Raw genomic sequence first — 20,272 nt, forward strand, 5'->3', positions numbered from 1 at the left:
CACAAGAGTGATATAGTGATGAACATCAGTTTGTACACATATTTAACTTTTCACTTTATTGCTGAATTATTTTTGAAGATGGTTGTTAAAACTTATTTTCCTCTCAGCAGTGTATAACACACATTATCGTCAGATTTCTTAATTTTTGCCCATCTAATAGATATAAAAGTGTCTCAGTATAGTCTTAATTTGCATTTCCCTGGTTACTAAGAAAGTTTATATGTCTAGTCATCATTCATATTGCCTCCTTTCTGAAATTCCTTTTCATGTCTTTTGCTTTTTTTTCTTGGATTGTTTGTCTTTTTCTCATAGGTAATCTTTACACACACTAATATTTTTTCAGGTACATGTTGAAGTATGTTTCTAGAATGCATAAAATCTCATTTATGGTGTGTATTTTTACTCCCTTCATTGTGCCCTTTGAACAAAAGTTATTAATTTTAATTTAACTACATTTATCATTCTTTTCTCTTGTAGTTAATGCTTTTATATCTTGTTTAAGAAATCATTTCCTATGCCATTGTCATAAAAATAGTCTCCCATATGTTCTAAAAGTTTTAAAGTTTTCTTTTCACATATAAAAATTTTAATCCATCTGGAATTGATTTGTTTGCTTTTTCTTGTATGCTGTGACTTAAGGATTCCATTTCTTTCTACTCTCCATTAGGGTAACCAACTTTCCCAGCAGAATTTATGGACTGATCTCTCCTGCTTCCAGTCATCTGCAGTGCTAACATTCATATCATACACAGCCTCTATTCTTTCCCATTGCTTTGTTTGCTCATCTACAATGTGTCTTTCATTAAAGTTTTATAATTTTCTCTGTGAAGAAAATTTAAATATTTCTCTTACACAACTTTGTTAGGTATTTCAGTTTTTAAAATTATTTTGTTTTGTGGTGGATTTGGGGAATTATTTTGTAGTTTTTAATCTCATATCATCTTGTCTTGCTAAACTCTTTTCTCTTTACTTTTCATCATAATTATGAGAAAGGCCAGTTCTGATTTTTTTTGTCCTTAAATATTTTATCTCTATGTATTTCCTTATATTTCTATATGTATTTCCTGTACTTACCTTTTTTCATCTCAGCTTCATCTATCAGTTTTTGAAAGAGGTATATTCAAGTCTTCTGCTGTGATGATGAAGTTTTCGATATTCTTTTTTTAAAAAATCATTTTTCTTTTGGTTTGTTTTGATATTATACTGCTAGTTTTACAGATGTTCATGAATTTTATATCTTATGATGTAAGATTAAAGAAAAGTACATCAATATCCTTTTTATATTAGTATCCCATATAAATCCATATCCCGTTTAAATGCTTTTAGATCTTGACTAGTGTATTTGTCCATTAGTTTTAGATTTTTTCTGTCTTTGGTTGTGTTGCATCTGTTGTGGTTTCATTTATTATTTTTGAACCTGTCTATTGGTCTTACTTATGATAACTTTCTGTTTGAACCTGTCTATTGGTCTTACTTATGATAACTTTTTTGTTTATTTTCTATTTGTAGAAAATTTATGCTGATTTATGCTGATTGAATTTTCTTGTGAATTAAATATTTTAGTGGAGTGCATCTTTGAATAATTTGTTCAGAATGGCTCGTAATTTGTAAGCTTTCTCTCTGATTTCTGAAAATATTTTACTCCTCATTCTTGAAGATTAGAATTCTATTTTTCAAGTAACTTGGCTAACAGAAAATTCAGAATATTGTTTTTTGGCGTGTAAAGAAATCTGAAGTTGATATGGTTCTTGTTTCTTTTTTGGTAGGTTCCTCCATGCAAGCTTTGAGATTTTTTGGATATTCTTAGTTCAGAAATTTCATCAGTATGTTTCTAATGAGATCCTTATTTCATTATTTTCACTTCACACTTTGAAGGCACTTCTCAGCTGAAGAATTAATTCTTAAGCTGTTTGTAAATAACTCTGTGTGTTTGGGGAGTTTGCCTTCTGGATGTTTGAGCTACCTATCCTGTTGCCAGAGGGTTACCTGAGGTGCTCTTTGATTTCTGTTTCCAACTGGAAATTACTCATGTCAGGTTGAGGTAAAAATGGGATCTCCAGTGTTCCAAGATTGGGTTCAGCTCTTTTGTCACCTTATTTAATTTCCTGGCTGCTACTGTAAATTCACATTTCTTAATACCTTCAGTTTATCATCTCAGGGTTATACTATGATTGTGCTGAAAAAAAAAAATGGCTTTTTGGAGGGTGTTTCCTTCTGTGCTTTTCTGGAGTTGTAAGCCCTCTTACCTCTGTTAATTTTTTTTTACTGTATATTTTGTTCTTCGAAATTTTTCTTTGGTTTGGTTTTTGGGGGGGCCCCTTTTGTTTTCCGGCCCAGCTAACTGGTGTGTGTTTACGTGCATGTGCGTGTGTGTGTGTTGCCATTTTGGTGGGATTTAAGTAGGAAGACACTAATGTATGTTTTCTGTTACTTCTGCAAACCTTTATAATTGTTCCCTGCTCAAGATTTTTTGCAGATGCCTTTTCCTTCATTTATGAACTATAGCTGACCCTTGAGCAACATGGAAGTTAAAGGTGCCAACCCTTTGTGTCGTGGAAAATCCTAATATAATCTGTAGTCAGCTCTTTGTATGTGGTTCCTCCCTATCCACAGGGCATTTCTGATTCAATCAACTGTGGATTGTGTTTTACTGTAGCATGTGTTCATTTAAAAATCTACATGTAAGTGGACCTGCGCAGTTGAAACTTGTCTTGTTCAAGGGTCATCTGTACACTTTTTGGCTCCATTGATTTTTATCTTAGTCCTTGCCAACTGCCTTAAATAATTGAAACAGTAGACTTAAAGGGGATTGAGTAAGGAAGTATATATATAAGTGGTTAAAGTTGGTCCTATCTCACACCTACAAAGAACCAGCTGGTGATGGATGTATAAGGTTCATTTGTGGTGCTAGTGCAGACAGGCCTTTCAACCTTTATGAGTAAGTAACAGAAAGCGTAGTCATGTATAATGACTGTTCTTGCAGAAGATAAAAATTTCATTCATTCACTAAATATTAATTACACATGAGAATGTGTATTTGTGTTTTAAAGTCCTTAATTTTTGTTTAGCTTCCAGGAAAAAAGACAACTAAGCTTTGGGTTCCAGATGAAGAAGTTTCACCTGAGACAATGGTCAAAGTGAGTGATATGCATAGATCTGTTGATTTTAATATATTTAATATACTGTATTATTATTATAGTGTTAAAATGTCTGTTCCTGTTATAAAGATACAACTATTAAAATCATTCAGGTTTTTATATTTATTGTATGACATTATCCTCTGTGCTGTGAGAGTGTAGGGCAACAATGAGAAACTTGAGGCCTGTGGGCAACTGCACATAGTCTAGTTTGGAAAACAAAAAGTTTGAAAACTTCCTCCATGTTGCTGCTTCTTAGATATCCACCTTTTAATGGGAAAAGACAGTGCTGGTTTTCTTATGTACATTCTCCTATTCAGCAAAGATGGTCGTCCAGGTTTTAAGACTATTCATCTTTTCCATGGGATTTGATATACTTTTTTATTTTTATTAAAAAAAATTCAACCTGTAATTTCTTCAATTAAGAGTTATGGGTAAAGGATTGCTCATCACAGCTGTGAAGTATTGCTTTACTAAAACTGTCTGTACTCTGTAATGTAGACCTCATATCAAGCCACTGCCCAAGGTGTAAAGGCCAGGAACAAATATATTAAATATTGTTTTTCTAATTATAATTTCTTGCAAATCATTTCATTGTGTGTGTATTTGTTTATGTTTCATATTGTGAACTACTTTGTCACATTATTGCAGCTTCAGATTCTGATACTATTTCTCCAGACCTGTAGGGCAGTCTTTCCTTGAGCATCATTGAATGATGCTTGAAACTTTTGAGTTCCAGTATAAACCTGTTTTCTCAGCATTGGTCTCAAGCAGCAGTTTTGTATAGTTGGGCAGCACTGCACTAGAAGGCGGGCCGCCTGCGCTTAAGTTCATGGTTACAAAGTGGCCCAGGAAGAGGATCTTAAGACTGTTAGTCACATGCCACTGTTCAAAACCCATTTAGCTCCGGAGCCTCAGATCTGTAAAAATTAAGATAATATGTGAAAAAGAGATAATATGCACCCCTTTGAAAAGGGCTGTTGCAAGCCTTAGAGGCAGTAACAGGTTTTAAAGTACTAAGTACTTCATAATTGTCAAATGCAGTACAAATGTAAGGTGGTATCAACTCTTAGACACAAAAGATCGAATATAATTTTCAGTCAGGATCTTTCTGAACTAGGGAAGTTAACACGATTTTACTGTGGGTTCTAAAGGGTAGAGTGTTTGTTGGGGAAACATTTTTTAAAAAGCAAAAAGAACCAGTTTTTAGATAAATCATTCATTTGTCAACTACCTGGGGGTGAGACATCTTTAATTTAAAACATTCAAAGTTATCTTCACACATGGAGAAAAAAATAATTTTTTTCTTTCCTTTTCTTAAAAAGCATCTGTTAAAAACATTTCTTCATTCTTTTTCAAGGCTGATATAAATTTCTTTAAATGGTAGCAATGTTTTATTTGTCAATTTGTGTTTTAAATAGATTCAGGCTATTAAAATGATGGTTCGATGGCTACTTGGAATGAAAAATAATCACAGTAAATCAGGAACTTCTACTTTAAGATTGCTCACAACAATACTGCATAGTGATGGAGACTTGACAGAACAGGGGAAAATTAGGTATGTAATTATAACTTCAGAGTTCTTTGGATTACACACTATTTTAGCATCTGGTGTAATTGTTGAATGATGGTTTCTTTTTTAAAAGATAATTAATATTGCTTTGTAGGTATGCATATATTTTTATTGTAATAGGCTTTTGTATAGTGGTTATTTCAAAATGACAGTCTCATGTCTAGTGCAAGGTACTGCTGTACAATCTTTAAGTATTTTAAACAATAGATGTTTACTTTTTTGAATATAATGTGAAAATGTTAGTGTACCAATCAATAACTGATGTTTTACATTCTTGTTAATGTCTAAAGCTAAAAGAATAGACTGTATAGAAGGCAACTTACTGAATCTGTTTCCAGAAGTATAAATATATGCAAATGTGAAAAATGCACTTGATGCAAATTTTTTAAAATATACATACCTTTTTGTTTGTTTTATTTTGTTTTGTTTGAAAGATGTATAGTATAGTGACTGAAAACATGAGCTCTGGAGCCCAGATTCAAATCCTGGCACCACCTCTTAGCAGCGAGGTGCCTTTCAGCAAGTTACTTTAACCTCTCTGTACCTCAGTTTCCTCATCTATAAAACAGAGATAATGATTATGCCTATCTCATCTAGCTGTTATGATAATCAAATAAGTTAGTATATTTAATGTATTTAAAACACTGCCCAGCACATAGTAATTAGAAGTATTGATGGTGGTAGTGGTTATTATGTCAAGGTTAGCTAAAAATTAGAAGTTTGTCCTCTGTGAAAACACAAGTGCCATTTATTGTCTCTATTGGTAATAAAAAATGTGAGAATAACTTCCCCCACCTTAACATATGTATCTAGCTTCAAGTCTTTAGGATGAAATATAAATGGTGATTGCCAGCTGCTTAATACTTTTCCATCTTTGTTTCTTTTCTTCTTATATGTTTTGCTCATTCTGTACTTTTTGCATAGAATATTAACAGTAGCACATTCTTCTCAAACAAATCAAATAATAAGAAAACTCTGTAAAGCATTCCACATGTATAACTGATTTATTTACCTTCCTTCAGTCTAATTAGTTGTCTTCACCTTCTACTCTTATAATTACATGCTAGCATTCAAGATTTACATAATAATTAGAGAAAAATTTCCTTAGTATTAATACGTTTTGTCTTAAATTTATTAATTACATTATTTATATGCATATTTAGATCTCACCTGTTTTTTTTTGTTTGTTTTTTTTAATCTATTTTTGGTTGCATTGGGTCTTCGTTGCTGCGCGCGGGCTTTCTCTAGTTGCGGCGAGCAGGGGCTACTCTTCGTTGCGGTGCGCGAGCTTCTCATTGCAATGGCTTCTTTTGTTGTGGAGCACAGGTTCTAGGCACGTGGGCTTCAGTAGCTGTGGCACGTGGGCTCAGTAGTCGTGGCTCACGGGCTCTAGAGTGCAGGCTCAGTAGTTGTGGTGCACAGGCTTAGTTGCTGTGTGGCATGTGGGATGTTCCTGGACCAGGGCTTGAACCCATGTCCCCTGCATTGGCAGGTGGATTCTTAACCACTGCGCCACCAGGGAAGTCCCTCACCTGTTTTTATCCATGGTATTCTTTAACAAAATCACGTGTGTACTTGAATTCTGCACATGTATTTGACTTACATTGGGTCTGCTTTTTTTAAAAACATTTTATTGAAGTATAGTTGATTTACAGTGGTGTGTTAATTTCTGCTGTACAGCAGAGTGACTCAGGTAAACATTTATATATATATATCTCTTTTCATATTTTTTTCCATTGTATTTTGTCACAGGATATTGAATATAGTTCCCTGTGCTATACAGTAGGGCCTTGTTTGTCCATCCTATGTATAAAAGTTTGCCTCTACGAATCCCAAACTCCCAATCCTTCCCTCCCCTACACCTCCTCCCCCTTGGCAACCACCAGTTTATTTTCTGTATCTGTGAGTCTGTTTTTGTTTCATAGATAATGTTGATTCATGTCATATTTTAGATTCCACATGTAAGTGATATCATATGGTATTTGTCTTTCTCTTTCTGAGTTACTTTGCTTAGTATGATAATCTCTAGGTCCATTTGTGTTGCTGCAAATGGCATTATTTCATTCTTTTTTGATGGCCGAGTAATATTCCATTAATATTCCATTATATACACCACATCATCTTTATCCATTCATCTATCGGTGGACATTTAGCTTGTTTCCATGTCTTGGCTATTGTAAATAGTGCTGCTGTGAAGATAGGGGTGCATGTATCTTTTTTTTTTTTTTTAAACTTTTTTTTTTTTAATTTTTATTTATTTATTTATTTTTAATTTATGGCTATGTTGGGTCTTCGTTTCTGTGCGAGGGCTTTCACTAGTTGTGGCAAGTGGGGGCCACTCTTCATCGCTGTGCGCGGGTCTCTCACTATCGCGGCCTCTCTTGTTGCGGAGCACAGGCTCCTGACGCGCAGGCTCAGTAGTTGTGGCTCACGGGCCCAGCCGCTCCGCGGCATGTGGGATCCTCCCAGACCAGGACTCGAACCCGTGTCCCCTGGATTAGCAGGCAGATTCTCAACCACTGCGCCACCAGGGAAGCCCTATCTTTTTGAATTATAGTTTTGTCTGGGTATAATGCCCAGGAGTGGGATTGCTGGATCATATGGCAACTCTGTTTGTAGTTTTTTGAGGAAACTCCATATTGTTTTCCATAATGGCTTCACCGATTTACATTCCCACCAATAGCATAAGAGGGTACCCTTTTCTCCACACCTCTCCAGCATTTGTTATTTGTAGACTTTTAAATGATGGCCATTCTGACCAGTGTGAGGTGGTACCTCACTGTAGTTTTGATTTGCATTTCTCTAATAATTAGCAATGTTGAGCATCTTTTCATGTGCCTATTGGCCATCTGTGTGTCTTCTTTGGAGAAATGTGTATTTAGGTTCTCTGCCCATTTTTTGATTGGGTTGTTTGTTTTTTTGTTGTGGAGTTGTATGAGCTGTTTGTATATTTTGGAGATTAAGCCCTTGTCAGTTGCATCATTTGCAAATATTTTCTCCCAGTCTCTGGGTTGTCTTTTCATTTTGTTTGTGATTTCCTTTGCTGTGCAAAAGCTTTTAAGTTTAATTAGGTCCTATTTGTTTATTTTTGGTTTTGTTTCTATTGCCTTGGGAGCCTGACCTAAGAAAACATTGGTACGATTTATGTCAGAGAATGTTTCACCTTGGTTCTCTTCTAGGAGTTTTATGGTGTCTTGTCTTTAAGTCTTTAAGCCATTTTGAGTTTATTTTTGTGTGTGGTGTGAGGGTGTGTTCTAACTTCATTGATTCACATGCAGCTGTCCAGCTTTCCCAGCACCACTTGCTGAAGAGACTGCTTTTTCCCCATTGTATATTCTTGCCTCCTTTCTTGAAGATTAAGTGTGTGGGTTTATTTCTGGGCTCTTTGTTCTCTTCTATTGATCCATATGTCTCTTTTTGTGCCAGTATCATGCTGTTTTGATTACTGTAGCCTTGTAGTATTATCTGAAGTCTGGGAGGGTTTCCTGCTTTGTTCTTTTTCCTCAGGATTGCCTTGGTAATTCTGGGTCTTTTATGGTTCCATATACATTTTAGGATTATTTATTTTCATTCTGTGAAAAATGTCATGGGTAATTTGATAGGGATCCCATTAAATCTGTAGACTGCTTTGGGTAGTATGGCCATTTTAACAGTATTAATTCTTTTCAATCCAAGAGCATGGGATGTTTTTCCATTTCTTTGAATCATCAGTTTCCTTTGTTAATGTTTTGTAGTTCTCAGCATATAACTCTTTCACCTCCTTGGTCATGTTTATTCCTAAGTATTTTATTTTGGGGGGTACAGTTTTAAAAGGGATTGTTTGTTCACATGCCCTTTCTAATATTTCATTGTTAGTGTAAAGAAATGCAACTGATTTCTGTATGTTAATGTTGTATCCTGCTACTTTGCTGAATTCATTTATCAGTTCTAGTACTTTTTGTGTGGAGTCCTTAGAGTTTTCTACATATAATATCATGTCTCCTTTGTTGAAGATTAATTGTCCATAGGTGTGTGTGTTTATTTCTGGACTCTCTGATAATTATCATTATGTGTGTGTAACAATAATTTTACCTCTTCCCTACCAATTTGAATAGCTTTTATTTCTTTTCCTTCTCTGATTGCTTTGGCTAGGACTTCCAATACTGTGTTGAAGAGAAGTGGTGAGAGTGGGCATCCTTGTCTTGTTCCAGATTTTAGCAGGAAGGCTTTCAGCTTTTCACTGTTGAGTATTACATTGGCTGTGTGTTTGTCATAAATAGCTTTTATTATGTTGAGCTATGCTCCCTCTATACTCACTTTCATAAGGGTTTTTATCATGAATGGATGTTAAATTTTATCAAATGCTTTTTCTGCATCTACTGAGATGATCATGTGGTGTTTGTCCTTTCTTTTGTTGATGTGGTGTATCACGTTGATTGATTTGCATATGTTGAACCATCCTTGTGACCCTGGGATGAATCCAACTTGATCATGGTGTATGACCTTTTTTATTTGTTGTTGGATTCAGGTTGCTGATATTTTGTTGATAATTTTTGTGTCTATTCATCAAAAATATTGGCCTATAATTTGCTTTATGGTGGTGTGTTTGTCTGTTTTTGGTATCAGGGTGATGGTGGCTTCATAGAATGTCTTTGGGAGTGTTCCTCTTTAGTCTTTTGTAAGAGTTTGAGAAGGATCAGTATAAGTTCTTTTTTGTATGTTTCATAGAATTCCCCAGTGAAGCCATCTGGTCCTGGACTTTCGTTTGTAGGAGTTTATTTGTTTTCTCAGATTCTATGTCATTCTCGTGGTTGGCCTGTTCAAGTTATCTGTTTCTTCTTGATTCAGTTTTGGTGGGCTGTATGTTTCTCAAAAGCTGTCCGCTTCTTCTAGGTTCACAGTATTGTTCATAGTATTCTCTTATTTTTTTTTTTGTATTTCTGTGGTATCAGTTGTGATTCCTCATCTTTCATTTCTTATTTTGTTTATTTATGTCTTCTCTCTTTTCTTCTTGGTGAGCCTGGCCAGAGGTTTGTCAATTTTGTTTACCCTTTCAAAGAACTAGCTCTTGGTTTTATTGAATTTTTTCTATTTTTTTTTAATCTCTATTTTAGTTATTTCCTCTCTGATCTTTATTACCTCCTTCAGTCTGCTGACTTTAGGTTTTGTTTGTTCTTCTTTTTCTAATTCTTTTAGGTGGTGGGTTAGGTTCTTTGAGATTTTTCTTGTTTTTTAAAGAAGGCCTGTATTGCTATGAACTTCCCTCTAAGAACTGCTTTTGCTGTATCCTGTAGGTTTTGTATGTTTGTGTTTTCATTGTCATTTGCCTCAAAGCGTTATTAGATTTCTTCTTTGATTTCATTGTTGCCCCATTGGTTTTTTAGTAGCATATTGTTTAGTCTCCATGTAATTGTTTTTTTTCTCATTCTTTTTCTGTAGTTGATTTCTAGTCTCATGCCATTATGGACAGAAAAGATGCTTGAAATAATTTCTATACTCTTAAATTTGTTGAGGCTTGTTTTGTTCCCTAGTATGTGGTCTCTCCTAGGGAATGTTCCATGTGCCCTTAAAAAGAATGTGTATTCTGCTTTTTTTGGATGTAATGTACTGAAGATATCAATTAAGTCTAACTGTTCTGTTGTATCATTTAGGATCTCTGTTGCCTTATTGATTTTCTGTCTTGAAGATCTGTCCATTGATGTGAATGGGGTGTTAAAGTCTCCTACTATTATTGTATTCCTGTCAGTTTCTCTCTTTTTGTGTGTTAGTTTTTGTTTTACATATTTGGGTGCTCCTATATTGGGTGCATATACGTTGGCAAGTGTAATATTCTCTCCTTGTACTGATCCTTTTATCATTATATAGTGTCCTTTTTTATCTTTCTTTATAGCCTTTGTTTTAAAGTCTGTTTTGTCTGATATGAATATTTTGACCCCCGGTCTCTTGTCATTTCTGTTTGCATGAAATATCTTTTTCCATCCCCTCACTTTCAATCTGTGTGTGTCCTTTGCCCTAAAGTAGGTCTCTTGTAGGCAGCATATTGTAGGCTCTTGTTTTGTTTTTTTTTTAATCCAATCTGCCACTCTATGTCTTTTGATTGGAGCATTTAGTCCATCGACATTTAAGGTAATTATTGATAGACATGTATTTATTGCCATTTTAAACCTTGTTTTCCCATTGATTTTATATTTCTTCTTTGTCCCTTTTCCTTCTTCCTTTTGTGGTTTGATGATTTTCTTTTGTGTTATTCTTATGTTCTCTTCCTTTTTGTTTTTGTGAATCTATTGTATGTTTTTGATTTGTGGTTGCCCTGTTTTTCAAATACGTTAACACTTTTCCTATATCTCCTTGCTTTAGACTGGTAGTCATACAGGCTCAAACAAATTCAAAAAAAAAAAATGTATGTTTTCTTACTCTCCTCCGGCACATTTCATGATTTTGATGTCCTCTTTTACATCTTCATGTTCACACTTTTGTTGTTCATTGTGGTAATCATCACTTTCACAGAAATTTTTTGATGTTTTTTTAATCTGTGTACTTGCTTATTTAAGTGATTTACTTTCCAATTATGACTTTCTCTTTCCTATAGAGTCTTACATCTTTTCTACTTAGAGAAGACCTTTTAGTATTTCCTTTAGGATAGGTTTAGTATTGCCGTATTCTTTTAGTTTTTGTTTGTCTGAGAAATTCTTTATCTTTCCTTCTATTCTAAGTGATAATCTTGCTGGGTAGAGTATCCTAGGTTGCAGATTTTCCCCTTTCAGGACTTTGAATATATCTTGCCATTCCCTTCTGGCCTGCAATGTTTCTGTAGAGAAATCAGCTGATAGCCTTATGGGGGTTTCCCTGTAATTAACACTTTGTTTTTCTCTTTCTACCTGTAGAGTCTTCTCTTTATCTTTAACATTTGCCATTTTTCTTATAATATGTCTTGGTGTAAGTCTGTTTGGGTTTATCTTGTTCGGGACCCTGTTTGCTTCCTGTATCTAGATATCTGTTTCCTTCTTTAGGCTTGGGAAGTTTTCAGCCTTAATTTCTTCAAATACATTTTCAATCCCTTTTTCTCTTTCCTCTTGTTCTGGAATCCCTATTAAGCGTAGATTGACATGCTTTATATCGTTCATTTTTTTTTCATTTGGGTTTCTGTCTGCTGTTCTAACTGGGTGATTTCCATTGTTCTATCTTCCACATAACTTATTCCTTCTTCTGCAGTATTCATTTTGCTATTCATAGCCTTTAGTTCAGCTTTCGTCTTTTCAAATGAATTCTCTATTTTTTTCTTGGCTCCTCCTTATAGTTTCTAGGTCCTTCTTACAGTAATCTGCATCTCTGTCTATAGCCTTTCTTAATTCCTTCAGTATTTTCATTATCTCCTTTTTGAACTTGGTGTCTATAAGATTGAAGCAGTCTGTTTCATTGTTTGTTCTTTCGGGGCAATTCTCTTGATCTTTTATTTGGGAGTGGTTCCTCTGCTTCTTCATTTTACTTATATTTCTCTTGCTCTGTGAGTTTAGGAGAAACAGTTATATACTGTCGTCTTGGAGGGTATTTTTATGTGGGCACGTCCCTGTGTAGCCTGCGTGGGTTTAATATTTTTTGGTGTGAGGGCTGTTTTTAGTATGGATGCCTGCCACCCCTTTCCTCAGTGTATGCTGGCCATTATCCCCTTGATAGGAGGTGTGACTGATGTTGTGGTGACCAGAGCCTGCACAGGATACTGACCAGGGCCTTCTCTTTTCTCTGTGGTTGTCATTGCCCTGTCGGGGCAGGGTCTGCTCCCTAGTTGTTGGAGTAGAAGCCCCAGATAACGTTTCTAAGCTGTGGTGCAAGGTAGGAGGGATTGGAATGCTCCCGCTGGGAGAGGAGCCACTGAGTGTTCTTCCACTGGAGCTGTTCAACTGAGTGTGCTCTTTTGTGTCACCTTTCACCTGTTGTGCATACTCACAAAGTACACTGTTGTTGATACTGCCCTCGGCCCCACCTCAACTCTGGGTATGCTAGCAGTCGTCCCTGGTGTCTCTCAGAAGTTGTTTCCACAAGGCCACCAGTGCAGATCCACTGAAGTCAGGTCCCAGGACTGCAGTAGTCGTGCACCTGGACCCGCTGTGGGAGCTATGGAGGCAGCTCAGACCCTAGCCCGGCCCAGCCCCCGAGTGTATGTGCCCACAGAGCCTGCAGCTGCTAAGACCTGACGTGTCCCCGCCGTGGGAGCACTCATTGGGTCTCCGTTTTTAAACTGGGGCTTCAAAAACATAGTTGTAAAGTATTGTAATTATTTAATTTTTATTTATACTAAAAAAACTCCAACAAGAAAAATCAGACTTTCCTTAGCAGTGGTTGGGTGATTTACCTTATAATAAATACTTGGATTATTGCTGTTGATGAACTGAAAAGCACCTCTGGGACCTGTAACTTCAGAACCTTATTAATGTTGGCATACATTCAGTAAATATTTTTACAAAATCCTTAGAAAGATAAAGGAAGAGTCTTAAACCAACTAGATCATTAGATCTTGGAAGACTGAGATTTGTCTCTTTTAAGTCCCTCTCAGTACCGTATATAAAATTGACACATATTTGTTGTATGAATATTAAATAATAATCTTTTACTATGGAACTACATAGGGGATCCTAATTAAGGAGTTACAACTTCCCTCCTTACATTAGTCCAGTTACATTAATAATTCATCTAACATGTCACTGTATTAGGAAGGATTGTTTAAATATATTTACTAGTCAGGAATTTCCTAATTGTTTAAGTATGTCCCATTTAGCAAAAATTTTCTTTCCTTAAACTTCAATATAGGCTCTTGGGGGTATTTCAAAGATTGAATACTAGCTAAAAGTAGTAATGTTTTATCCACTACACCTGCTTTCATTCCACTTCTTTTGTACTTAGCACCATAGTTTTAGTTGACTGATTAGGAAGTTAGGATATTTTATGCCTAATATATAAGTAAACACATATTAAAAAACAAAATCTGTAGTGGAAGACTTAAGACCTAACAACTAAACATACAAATATATTTGTTCTAGGCTTGGCTGAAAGCTGTTTTGTGTGGGATAAGAGAATTCAATGACTAGCATAGACTTATGTTCAAGAGAAGAATTTTGTGGCATTACACACCATCTTAGAGAAGTTAAGGAAACATAATATGGTGTTCAGTATCACTAAATTGTTTTCTGCCCTTTTTTTTTCTTGGCCAGAGGAATTTTTATAAAATTAGATATTCAAAGTAAGAATGTTTTTGTGCAGACATTTAGAAATCTAATTCACATTCTTTCTTGCTTATTTTTCAGTAAACCAGATATGTCACGTCTGAGACTTGCTGCTGGGAGTGCTATTGTGAAGCTGGCACAGGAACCCTGTTATCATGAAATTATCACATTAGAACAATATCAGCTATGTGCTTTAGCTATCAATGTAAGGAAAATGGCTATATAGAACATGACTTTCTATGGTCTTTGACTTTTAGGAAGGAGAAAGTCCACCATGATAAAGAGATAAAAATCTTGAATGTTTGTGTCTCCTCTTGGAAAATTTATGTATGTGAAACATTTCAGAGTTCTAAAACTGTCATTTGAATTGTGGGTTGCTGACATAGTACAGTTGATTCTTGTTATTTGCAGTAGTACACAACTTTGTTTTTTGTCTGGTTCTGTTTAATGGCACCTTTTTTAGTGTATAGTTGTTTCATTGACATTGAACTCATGGCCAACAGCGCTGTAACTCATGCTTGAATGAAGCTTATGTGACACAGATTTTCTCCATAAGGCACATACAGCCTTCTTGCTCTTAGGAACACGAAACAGCACTTCAGCAGTATGCATGGGAGCTATTTTAAACAACAAAATCACCAATAAAAAGTATAAAAATGCGAAAAATGTGGCACTAAATAGACCACCAAACAGACATTTGTTAATGATAATGAGAGCTGAAGCAGGGAGGCAGAACGTTGCTTTGTTTGACTTCAGCTGGGACGTGTGTCAGTGTGTCAGGCGACTCAAAGCTTTTCGCATCTCTGTACATTTACTCTTTTTTTTTTTTTAACATCTTATTGGAGTATAATTGCTTTACAATGGTGTGTTAGTTTCTGCTTTATAACAAAGTGAATCAGCTATACTTATACATATATCCCCATATCTCCTCCCTCTTGCGTCTCCCTCCCACCCTCTCTATCCCACCCCTCTAGGTGGTCACAAAGCACCAAGCTGATCTCCCTGTGCTATGTGACTGCTTCCCACTAGCTATCTATTTTACATTTGGTAGTGTATGCATATACGTCCATACCACTTACCCTTCCCCCTCCCCGTGTCCTCAAGTCCATTCTCTAGTACGTCTGCGTCTTTATTCCTGTCCTCCAGCATTTATTGTTTGTAGATTTTTTGATGATGGCCACTCTGACTGGTGTGAGGTGATACCTCATTGTAGTTTTGATTTGCATTTCTCTAATGATTAGTGATGTTGAGCATCCTTTCATGTGTTTGTTGGCAATCTGTATATCTTCTTTGGAGAAATGTCTGTTTAGGTCTTCTGCCCCTTTTTGGATTGGGTTGTTTGTTTTTTTGATATTGAACTGCATGAGCTGCTTGTAAATTTTGGAGATTAATCCTTTGTGAGTTGCTTCATTTGCAAATATCTTCTCCCATTCTGAGGGCTGTGTTTTCTCTTGTTTATGGTTTCCTTTGCTGTGCAAAAGCTTTCAAGTTTCATTAGGTCCCATTTGTTTATTTTTGTGTTTATTTCCATTTCTCGTATGGAAACAAAAAAGACCCCGAATAGCCAAAGCAATGTTGAGAAAGAAAAACGGAGCTGGAGGAATCAGGCTCCCGGACTTCAGACTATACTACAAAGCTACAGTAATCAAGACAGTATAGTACTGGCACAAAAACAGAAATATAGATCAGTGGAACAGGATAGAAAGCCCAGAGATAAACCCATGCACATATGGTCACCTTATTTTTGATAAAGGAGGCAAGGATATACAATGGAGAAAAGACAGCCTCTTCAGTAAGTGGTGGTGGGAAAACTGGACAGCTACATGTAAAAGAATGAAATTAGAACACTCCCTAAGACCATACACAAAAATAAACTCAAAATGGATTAAAGGCCTAAATGTGCATTTACTCTTGAATGACGATGAAAGTGCTGCAAGTATTGATTTGGGTTTACAAATAAATTTTAGTGAGTAGGTGAATTGACAAATTAGTAATGTGTGAATAATAAGGATTGAATGGACTTAGTTCTTAAAAGGAAGGAAAGTATATAGAAACGTATAGTTTTATGAAGACGTGGTAGAGGTTAATTTTAGGGCAGAAGCATTCCTTATTACTCAGTGAATTAGAATTTCAAGTTATTAACAGTGATACTAATGAATTCATATTCCAGTCTTGCAGATTTCATATTAGAGTACCGTAATATTTGAAGTCTATAACTTTACAAGTTTTCAGCATCATTGAGAAAATTAAAGAAAAAGGACTTCTACAGTAGTAAATATGATATTCCAATATGCGTTTTTCATAATTTGGTTATCTTACACTTGATTTTCCTGTTCTTTTCCAAGCAGTCTTATGTATAAGAATTTGGCACTTTTTAGGGATACTTGCAATTTTTCTCTCCATTCTCTGCTTCCTTCTACTGCTTTTTTAAAAATTGCTGCTTATGTATAACCCTTAGACATAAACAGTCATCTGTTTTTTTAATTGTAATTATTTTATCAATTTATAGTACTTCAGTGTTTAAAACAGCTATTCCAAATTCTGTTTATTATGATTTGTTTTAGTTTTTGGTGTTGTTATTCAGATATTAGACTAAACAATAGCAGAAATGAGATTTTGCAGAGCCCATAATTTCCTGGTTTAGTTTTCCCCCTTTAAGTTTGGAGATCATCTTATTTTTCAATAAAATGAAAATTGTTTAAAAGTATATAGTAAATTTCTTAGAAAACAAACTATGTAATTATTTTTTCAAATTGGTAGTACTTGCAGTCCATTGAGTTGTTGGATTCTTGGTCTGGTATTTCTTAGGGTATTGGTGCTGTCGGTTGTGAAGTAGAAATTTTTTTTTTTCTTTAAAAAGGGATGTATGAAAATATATGTTAAAAGAGATGGGCTTTGTTTGAAACTCCCTGTGTGTAATAAGTATGTGCAGATCATTAGTTAAATGTCCACTACTTGCAAAAAGCATCCACACTTGGGTAAGTTCTAGAGACTTTCTTTTCTAGCACACTTTGTTTTATGTTACTATCTCAGTCACCAGATTCCCAAGGTGAAAGTTCAGATTACCTAAGTTTAAAGATGGTTTTGAAATTCTGACTGTGGAACATGTGTTAATGGTTCAGAGTTAATTATTAGCACATTCTCACAACTTACAAACATGAGATTACCCTATCCTATGCAAAACTTTTTCCTAATTCTGCTTTTCCTTTAAACCACATGGTTGTCTCTTCTTTTTAAACCTCCAAACCTCAAGAAAGAGTAATCTGTGTCTTTGTCTCTGATCCTCTCGCTCCTCACTACTCATATTTTGCCATTTGCCTTCACTGTTTTCCAAAAATGGTCTAATTAAGTCCCTCAATCCAATGATCTTAATTTTTATTATACATGTCCTTTTTGCATCATTTGACACAGCTCATTGCACCTTTATTCTTGAAACGCTCTTCTTTGTTTTTTGTCTCCTGATCTTTGTCATGCTTCTCGACTACATTTTCTGGCCCTTCTCAAGTTTCCGGTCCCACTTCCAGTGCTAAACAGAAATTTCAAACTTTCATGTTCTGTGAACGTAAGACTGAATCTTTCCCAAATCTATTCTTTCCTGACATGCAGAGAGCCTCAGTAAGCATTAAATAAAGCTGGTTGGCATTTCTTAGACCTAAAAGCATGATTTATATTTGACTATTTGCTTGTAGTTACACCTTGTTGCAAAAGTACAGATAATTCTGTCCTTTGATATCTATTATATCTTTTTTTATTCATACCTTCTTAACCATTCTTACTGCTGTACCCATCATTAGCTCCTGGTCAAAAATATTTAGGTGCTTACACTCGTAAGAAAGAACAAATCCCATATATTTTACATTGCCATTCAAGTCCTTCTAATATTTGGACCCAAATATACATTTAAAAATCCCGTTTAGCACACTACCCTTTACCCATGCTTATTTCAACGAAGCCGAACATTTTTTTCTTTTATGTACCTGTGGTTTGCTGCCTCTAATTTTGTTTTCACCCTCTCATTTCTACACATCCAAATCCAACCCTTTCTGCAAATCAAGGCTCAGGCACAGCCTTCTGCAGAAAACGTGCTCTTATTCTTACAGCAGGTTTCCTTTTGATCCACTACAGATTTTATCTATAGTCCTCCGGTACATACATGCATTGTGCTTAGTTATGTACCTATGGTTTATTTCTCTTTACTTGAGTTGAGATCTTTAAAGGCAGTATTGTGTCTCAGTGACCTCTGTCATGTATTTGAATAGAAAGTAAATATGGAGGAATAGAAATTCAGTAATAAGAATCTTAAAATTATTTAATAATTACTTAGATATTTTAGAATTTGAATGCAGTTCATGAAAATTTGCTGTGTACTGCTATGTGCTATGCATTGTTCTAGGTTCTGTAAATGCAAAGATGAGTCATGGCTACAGCCCTCAAGAAGATAACCTCTTAGGAGAACAGAAAATATAAATAAGCATTGATAACACAGTGCAGTACACAGAGTAACTGAACTATTTGCAAGATACTAGAAGTAGCTCTACGGATAATTTATACTTAAAAAGTACACTTTGCTGTACAGCAGAAATTAACACAACATTGTAAATCAACTATATTTCAATTTTAAAAAGGACATTAAAATTTAATTTAAGATGCAGACTAAAATTAATTTCTTAGTAGTGAATAAAAGCTTTGATTGGAACTTTATCCTTGGGAAAAATATTTTGTAGTATTAGACACCATCTTCTTTATGGTGAACCAGTTATTGGTTATAAGTATAATCATGAAAGTATCAAGTGCGCTTTTTTGAGAGTGTATTTTTCCTGATAAAAATTGTATCACTCTATCCTTTACTTCACATGTTTTTATAACCTCGTCAAAAGGGTAAATCTTTACTTCACATTTTTTAATAACCTAGTCAAAAGGATAAATCTGTCCTTTGCTTCATATTTTTTTAATAACCTAACGAAAAGGGTAAATCTTTGCAAAAAACAAAAAACAAACATTGGAAGACTTCCTCAGTTCCCAGGAGCACATGTTTTAATCTTTATTCACATGATTCTCTTTTGATGTACATGTTGTATCATCATTGTGGTCAATTTTCTCATCTTTTGTTGTTAAGTGTGTCAGTTGCCTGGCATATGATTTGACAGTTCTTTTCTAACATGACTTTAATGACTTTTTGAAACTCTTCTACCTTTGCTGTGATTCACAATTGACTTTGTAATGAATTTGCATTGTACTGTTGGATCCTCGATGATTAATGAGAGAATGACATGGTCTGTCCCCCTAGTGTATCTAACAACTAGGGGGACAGGCATAGGGGGAGGGATGTTTGAGGCTGTTCAGTGTTTTTGTTGCTTGTTTGCTTTATTGAAGTATATTTGATTTATAATACTGTGTTAGTTTCAGGTGTAACCAGCTTAGTGATTCAGGTTGACTTTTGCAGATTATATTCCACTATATAGATTATTACAAGATATTAGGTATAATTCCCTGTGCTATACAGTAAATCCTTATTTCTTTTCTATTTTATATATAGTACTTTGTATCTATTAATCCCATACTCCTAATTTGTTCCTCTCCCTCTTGTTTAATATTTTAATGAATGGTCTGTTCATTTGTGAATATATTTGTGATATATTGACTTTTACTTACACAGTTTGTAATTGGGTATCTTTATAATAAATAATTGAATAATGAAAATTCCTCTCCCTATAGGAGTAATACTGAGGAAGGAATGAGATAAGTTTAACTTCCTTTTGTGGATTATGAGGGTAGATGATAGACAATATTTCTGTGAAAGCGTGACTGCTTCTTTTTTCTAATTGAAGTATAGTAGGTTTACAGTGTTGTGGTAATTTGTGCTGTACAGCAAAGTGATTCAGGTGTGTGTGTGTGTATATATGTTTTTTATGTTCTTTTCCATTATGGTTTATCACAGGATATTGAATATAGTTCCCTGTGCTATACAGTAGGACCTTGTTGTTTTTCCATTCTATATATAATAGTTTGCATCTGCTAACCCCAAGCTCCCACTCCATCCCTCCCCCACCCCACTCTCCTGGGCATATGTCTGGAAATGATAAAAACTCTAATTTGAAAAGATACATGCATCCCAGTGTTCATAGCAGCACTATTTACAATAGCCAAGACATGAAAGCAACCTAAATGTCCTTCAACAGATGAGTGGGTAAAGAAGATATGGTATATATATATACAATGGAATATTAGCCATAAAAAAGAATGAAATTATTATTGTATCATTCTTTTTATGGCTGAGTAGTATTCCATTGTATATATGTACCATATCTTTATCCATTCATCTGTCGATGGACATTTAAGTTGTTTCCATATCTTGGCTATTGTGT

General features: G+C 35.0%; 1 protein-coding gene across 9 annotated transcripts in view; it reads left to right on the forward strand.

Annotated features, from left to right (window-relative positions):
* PDS5B (PDS5 cohesin associated factor B) overlaps nt 1-20,272 on the forward strand; it is a 231,882-nt gene that overhangs the window by 187,837 nt on the left and 23,773 nt on the right. For all 9 annotated transcript variants that reach the window (XM_059902735.1, XM_059902736.1, XM_059902734.1 and 6 more), the window contains 3 exons: nt 3,069-3,137; nt 4,559-4,695; nt 13,989-14,112. In XM_059902735.1, coding sequence (XP_059758718.1) covers nt 3,069-3,137; nt 4,559-4,695; nt 13,989-14,112 — 330 coding nt within the window. The remainder of the gene's footprint in view (nt 1-3,068; nt 3,138-4,558; nt 4,696-13,988; nt 14,113-20,272) is intronic.

Source organism: Balaenoptera ricei, chromosome 18, assembly GCF_028023285.1.
Source record: "Balaenoptera ricei isolate mBalRic1 chromosome 18, mBalRic1.hap2, whole genome shotgun sequence".
Classification (NCBI taxonomy): domain Eukaryota; kingdom Metazoa; phylum Chordata; class Mammalia; order Artiodactyla; family Balaenopteridae; genus Balaenoptera; species Balaenoptera ricei.